We start from the raw sequence: 6,952 nt of genomic DNA on the forward strand, positions 1-6,952 counted from the left end.
TTCTAAAGTGTTTCAATGCTTAAAGACCTTTGATATCATTTACCTCTCTAGATGCTTAATATTTGGTGTGATAAATTTTGGGGGATTAGAGTCTATAGTTTATTACATTAGATGCCTCTTGTAGAGGATCAGTACTTTGTTATTTAAAAAGAATGGAATGGTATCTTATCAAGAAAACCACATTTACATAATCATTTTAATTAAGTAAATAGATGCTCATAATAATAATTGTAGGGGTGGCTAAGGTAAAAAATGGAAATTTCCCTTGAAAACCATCTTTTCTCCAGCCCTTCAAATCTCACCCCCTAGAAGTAAACAAAACTAGAGTGGTTTATACTTCCAAGTTTCTGTGTAGGAGGAAAAGAACACTTTTGGCAGAGGACTGAAATTATTGACTGCAAATCTGGGCTTAGTAATAAGACCCCTTGTGTCCTTTCTAGGTGACTGTATCCCCAGCATATTGCTGCTATGGCCAAAGAGGGAGTGAAAGTCATTATGTCCCCCAGAGTCCTTAAATAGAAGGCATGATAATTAGGCTTAGAGTTTTCAAGAAATTGCCAAATAGACAACTGTTTGGCTACAGGCTAATTATCTCCATTCCACCTGGGAATGGAGGACTGAAGTAAATCTGAGTGCACAAACTCCAAACCTTTGCAGGCTGGGAAAGCAATATTCTTTTGAAAGGAGAGGCTAAAGTCTTTTCTACAGGCATGAGTGGTTTGCTAGAATAAATTACTGGGGGGTATCATCCGGATAATAAGAGAATATGTATGTAGATTTGCCCCATGAATTCTGCCTAGTGGCCTTGAATGCAAAACAAGAAATTTGAATATGTAGGGCTGAAAAGAACCTTGGGATTGATAAGAGGCTGATATATATTTTTTAAAGGTGATGGTATCAACTATAAATTTAAAATCTGTATCTGCTACACCCAGAACAATCGCAAGTGTGGCTCAGGATTAATAGGGGAACCTTGGGAAATCAGGTAAAAATAAACTGACAGAAATTAGGAATCATAACTGATAATGATAATAAACAAGACATTTATTTTCCAGACTTGGGAGAAAAGGGAAAAGTCAGTTTGCCCTACCCAATAATAGCTTTTCTGAAAGATTCTCCATTCCTTAGAATTGGATAGGTTGCTTGGTCTTAAGGAGGATTCTGTACATTTAATTCAAAAAGAGAACTTCTCTTGAAGAGAGTGGTCAAAGAGTGAGCCTCTGTGAGCAGCTTCGCTGGTGCACAGCCAGACTCCCTCTTTGAGTGAAGCTTTTTCCACATTGGACACACAGATAGGGTGTCTCTCCTGTGTGGATTTTGCCATGCAGAATACAGTTCCCCCTAGTGTGGAAACTCTTCCTGCACTGTGAACAGGCATAGGGTTTCAGGCCTGTGTGGACCCTGATGTGAACAATTAAGCTTCCTTTCTGACTGAAGGCTTTTCCACATTGATCACATCTGTAGGGCTTCTCACCACTGTGAACTCTTCTATGAACAGCAAGGTTACTTTGATTCCTGAAGCTTCTTTGACAAATGATACACTCATAGGGTTTCTGTCCAGTGTGGAGTCTCTCATGAACAGCCAGACTGCCTCGTTGACTAAAGCTTTTCCCACACTCCTTGCACTCATACGGCTTCTCTCCTGTGTGTATTCGCTGATGTGTAACAAGATTTCCTTTGGCCCTGAAGCTTTTTCCACAATGTGTACACTCAAAGGGCTTCTGACCAGTGTGAATTCTCTCATGTAACGTTAGACTACCTTTTTGCCTAAAGGATTTTCCACATTCTTGGCAATCATAGACCTTCTGTCTCACTCCAGATGAATCTTCAGGAAGTGTCTTAGAATCTGGGGATTTTTGTTCCAGCTTCTCTCTTCTGAAAGAATTCTGGAAATCCCAGCTTGAGGATCCTGTGGCCTCAGAGTGATCATATTTGTGGTGGGCTTCTGTCATCACATCTGGTAAAATGAGAGGGAAGTCATGTAAGATGCACCAATATGCTGAGTGAGAAGAATAGAAAAAAAAGAAACATAACACTTTGAGTGCTTATTATGGGCCAGGCATTATGCTATAAACTTCGCATAGGTAATTTAATCCTTAAATCAATCCTACGAGGCTGCTACAGATGAGGAAATGAGAGCACTCGGATGCTGTTAAAGGTCTCCCAGCCAGTAAGTACAGAGTCAGGACTCAAACCTAGGCATGCACCACAGCATCGTCCTGCCTCCGATTTTGATGTCATTTAGCCTCTCAGGTAACCTTGTAAGGTGAACATGCTTATCTCCACTTTACAGGTAAGAAAACTGGCTCTGAAGACTACACAGGATCACACAGAGCCTCGTGCCTCGGTTTCATCTGACTCCAAAACAGGTGTTAATCCAGGATATATAGGGCCTGAAGCTTTAAATTTTAGAGGCTCCCTTTAAGAAAAAGTATAAAATTAGGTACAGAGACTTGGAAGAGACCAATGCACGCGAGGGGCCTGAAGCTTAAATTTCATTAGCTTTATTAAAATTCCACTTCTGCTCCACATTCCACTCCTTTGACAGTAAAGTAAGCTCCATACATCCCAAATTGATTCTGACTCATAACGGCCCGATAGGTCAGAACAGAACTGCCCCATAGGGTTACCAAGCAGTAGCCGGTGGATTCGAACTGCCGACCTTTTGGTTAGCAGCCAAGCTCTTAACCACTGTGCCACCAGGGCTCTGAAGTAAGCTCCAGAACCTCAGGAAATATGCAGCAGAATCCTCGGTGTTTTACTTTTAGTATTGCCAATTCCTACAAACCTACAAGGTGGAGCGTATCGTCTCACTTTACAGATGAAGGGCCTGAATCTCAAAGAAATAACTTGTCTGATATCACAGAAGTAGTCGGGACAATTATAGAATTTGATCCAAGGAATTTTTTTCCTTTAAAATCCATGCTGTCTTCAGTATACTAAGTTAGGGTGGAAGTGAAATTAATTTTGTTTTGGAAGTTATCCTAACACATTTCCCATGCAGATACTTACAGTGTTTTCTAATCTAAGCCTCCTAATGTACTGTAAATATGGGTGCATTTATCACTATTAACAGTTTGCTTAGTGTCAGCCTCAGGAAATTTTCTCCTTGGTCCCCTGTCTTACCCTTATTCAGTGATCACTCTGAGATTTAAAGCTGCTTATTCATTCTCTCAGAGACTACTTCAAGACTATCTCCGTATCAAGATTGTTCTCTTTCTTGCTTTGAAATTCTGTTCCTCCTCTGTTTCTACTATTACTTCTAACCCCAGTTTGCAGGCTTTTCCTATAATCCCCAGAACAGTGAGTTCCACCAAGGGAAGGTCTCCTCTGCTTCCTCACTGCTGGCCCATTCTGAGGACAGGGATTTGAACTCTGCGAGCTGAGGACATCCCAGCCATCAACCAACTCACTCACTGAAAAATGCTACATTCTGGGCATATCTTCCATGACAGTCCAGCAGGGTAGCTGTTGGAAATCCAAACATGTCCACTCCTGCTGTAGGACCTTAATCACCACCTCTTCATATAACTTTTCCATGGGCTGTTCTTGGAAACCTGAGGGGGGAAAAACAGACAAAAACAAAACAACAAAAACAAACAAGACAGGGCAGGAGAGTTAAGTGGTGAGGATAAAGTCAGCAAGAGTGCCACTTTGGGGTGCAAGTGAATAGAGGAAATCTGGATTGCCTGATGTAATTCACAGTCACCTATAACTGCAAGCTGGACCCAAAGGTACCAAGACCACACACAAATGAGTCCAGGAGGGAACAGGAGGCAGGAAAGCAGTGAACACATGAACACATAACTCTTCTTGTCAATTCTAAGATAATGATTACTCCTGTTTGTACCTTAGTCTTGCATGTGATTGGGATCTTCCATTTCCTTCGTCCATCTAACCACCTGCTATTTCATCCTCCAAGTCCCCAAAGGAATTCAGAATCTAAAAGACCAACAATTCAGCCTTTATGCTGGTTCCAGGATGGAAATGCCTCCAGTTCTCCTCTCCAGTTCCCCCTAGGTTCTAACAACATTAGGAATTACATGTTACTTTTTAGTAATTCTGAGTAAGTTCCAGACCCACCCCTCTCCTACCCTTCAAGATTTGAGAATGCTAGTTCTGAGGAAGTGTAAACACTTGTCCATTTTGGGGAAAGGAAGAGCTATTCTGGATTCCAAAACCAAGCCCCAGGAACTCCAACTAGGTTAGGTAACTTGTCCCTGGTTCCACAGGAAGCAAGGAGTCAAGGTGGAGCAAGGGTACAAATCCAAGACTTTATGGACCCAAAGTCTATGCTCTTATATTAGATAATTCCCCAGTTCTTCATCACTAGAAAGCTGTTGAGAAGTCTTATAAAACGGAACAGAAGGGAGTCGTGTTTGGCCAGATTGAATTACTCTCCTTCCAGGTCCCAGGAATCTACTTGTGTGTGTCTCACATTATCTTTTTTTTACATTCTTCATTTTGGAATATTTTCTTCAGGATCCTATTTACTGAATTTTTACTCTTTATTTATCCAGTGGTTCAAAATGTAGTCTTTGTTCCTCTCTAATAAACCAAAAACCAAACCTGTTGCTTTTGAGTTGATTTTGACACATAGCAACCATACAGGAAATAGAACTGCCCCATAGGGTTTCTAAGGCTGTAAATCTTAAGGGAAGCAGAATGCCGTATCTTTCTCCCATGGCGTGGCTGGACTCACCTCCAACTTGGGAGTATAAGTTACAAAGGAATCCCTATCAGAGTGCTGGGATGCTCACTTGGAAGTGGGAGTCTAAGATACTATTGCTCAACAACTACACGTCCACTAAGTACCTACTTCAGAGTCAGTGGAAAAGTACATGGCATTTACTGCCTAAAGTTGGACTCTATCGGGGAAGATTCCAGAAAATAATTTAGTCAGAAGGGATAGGTAGAATTTACAGGTCTGCCTCTTCACATGCTATAAGTTCGCTCTTCAACAAGTAACTCAGCTGTGTCTCAGGCACCTCCTTGATTAGTAAGAGGAAATCAGCATATTTTTCTTCCTAAGTTGTTAGTCTGAGGTATCAGTTTCCTGAAGATTTTGGACAAAGTAGCTTTATAATAGAAAATACTTCCTATCAGAAAGGCTATTAAATTCTTTGGAAAAAGCTTGGAATTAGGCTGTGAGAGACTTGGATTCTTGTCCTGACTTCCCCAGTATGTGACCTTGGCAAGTAACCACAGTCCTGACTCTTCCTCACTTACTAGACAGGTTAATAACAATGACGTCTCAGGTAGCTCCTGAGAAAGTAAGAAACCACGTGTGAAGGGCCTCTGAGATGACCTACTGGTCGAAGGCCTAAAACTGAAAGTCTTTGGAAGGAGAGGACGACAAGCAGGGGTAAACCTTTTGGGGGATGGGTTCACGACCAGGAGACTCTGGGTACGTGTGACTTTTCCTCACACACCCTGAATCCAGTTTGTCCTTCCTCCCACTCTCCACCCAGACACGTCTGCCTCCTCTCTCTCTTGAGACTGCACTTTCTGGCTGTCCATCGTCCAGGTTTCTGGAACTCTCGCCGCAGGCACCTGGAGCACACCTGCCTGTGGCTCCCCCTCCTCACCGCCTCCTGGGTGCGGGGTCTCCACCCAGGACCTGCCCTGCGGAGCGGCAGGGCAGTCGAAGGGGCCCCGGCTCCTCCCAGGCAGACCCTCCCCGACCGCCTGGAGACTTCACCCTGCACCTCAGCGCCCCCGATTTCGGGTCCAGCTAAACCCTCCTCTCCAGGCCGCAGACCTCGCCCCTGAAGAAGGCTTCCCTCAGGGCCCAGGCCGGCCAGGTCAGGGCCGCGGGGGCCGCGCTGGCAGGCCGAGGGCCCGGGGGCGGGAGCCTGACGCCGCGGCCCCGCCTCGCCTCACCCGGCGCGCTGACCCGGGCCAGCGGCCTCACTCACCCCAGCGGCGCGCGCCCTCAGACAGACAAAGGCCGGCAGTCAGCCCGCAGCCGCGCCGGCGCGAGCGGAGCCAAACTACAACTCCCAGGAGCCTCCGCGCGAGCCCGCCTGCCCGCGGGGCCGAGGCCTCGGAGGTCCCGGCTTCCCGGAGCACGGTGGGAAGCGTAGTTCGGCAAGCGCCAGGCCGTGCCGTCTCTGCCCGGCTGGCCAGGCGCTCGGCTGCCGTGGGGTCGGGCTGCTCGGCTCAGACCGAGCCCTGAGCCTCAAGGTTCTTCCTGACCGCGGAGCAGAGCTGACGGAGGCTGCGGTGTGCATAAGATTAGCAAGGTGGCGCTGTGGTTAAAGCGCTCAGCTGCAATCGAAAGATGGGCAGTTGGACCCCACCAGCTGCTCTGCGGTAGAAAGACGTGGCAGTCTGCTTCTGTGAGATTACAGCCTTGGAAACCCTATGGGCAGTTTTACTCTGTCCTATAGGGTTTTTTTTTTTTTTTTTTTTTTTAATAGGGTAGCTATGCGTGGAAATCGACCGAATGGCAAAGGCTAGAAATGACATGATCAAGAAGCTGCCAATTCACGAAATGGGGCATCGGTGGAAGGAAATAGAATCTTGGGAGAAATCAGTTGATAAAGTGTTGGTGTTGAGCTGCTGCCTAAGCAAAGACTATTCTGTAATTAGGGCTTTGCAGCAAGGAGCAAACATTTCAAAGCTGTGGGAAAGGATAATTTGGAATGGCACGGTTAGATTTCGAGGGCCTGGAAGGAGAATTCTGAAGTCTGGGGAAGAACTGTACCCTTCCGACCCTCTTAATACGCTTTCTCAGCACCTTTTTAGTGATGAGGAATGATTTAGAAAATAATATTGGAATTATTCCCTGTCCCTGAGCAAAGAGAATATGACCCAGCTGAAACTGGGCCCGCAAGGACTCACAAGGACATATTAACTGGGCCTGGAGATAATAGATAGGACAATTTTAGAAATTATCTTTTAGGGAAGAAAAATATTTTTTTAGGGAACTTTTCACATAAAGCCAATC

General features: G+C 45.1%; 1 protein-coding gene across 1 annotated transcript; it reads right to left on the minus strand.

Annotated features, from left to right (window-relative positions):
- Nucleotides 1-1,023: 1,023 nt before the first annotated feature.
- On the minus strand, nucleotides 1,024-5,689 carry ZNF32 (zinc finger protein 32). Its single transcript, XM_003408917.4, has 3 exons — nucleotides 3,851-5,689; nucleotides 3,418-3,557; nucleotides 1,024-1,957 (listed from the first exon to the last, which is right to left on the minus strand). Exons 2-3 carry the CDS (start codon nucleotides 3,485-3,487, stop codon nucleotides 1,206-1,208), a joined length of 822 nt encoding a protein of 273 aa, XP_003408965.1. The 5' UTR covers nucleotides 3,488-3,557; nucleotides 3,851-5,689; the 3' UTR covers nucleotides 1,024-1,205.
- Nucleotides 5,690-6,952: the final 1,263 nt, after the last annotated feature.

This window comes from Loxodonta africana, chromosome 16 (assembly GCF_030014295.1).
Source record: "Loxodonta africana isolate mLoxAfr1 chromosome 16, mLoxAfr1.hap2, whole genome shotgun sequence".
Taxonomy (NCBI): Eukaryota; Metazoa; Chordata; class Mammalia; order Proboscidea; family Elephantidae; genus Loxodonta; species Loxodonta africana.

Bases quoted from the DNA above. Each gene is read 5' to 3' on its own strand.
- ZNF32 (XM_003408917.4), bottom strand. From the start codon at position 3,487: ATGTTTGGATTTCCAACAGCTACCCTGCTGGACTGTCATGGAAGATAT. The intron at 1,958-3,417 runs GTGAGTGAGTTG...TCATTTTACCAG, and splicing joins CCAGAATGTAGCATTTTTCA to ATGTGATGACAGAAGCCCAC.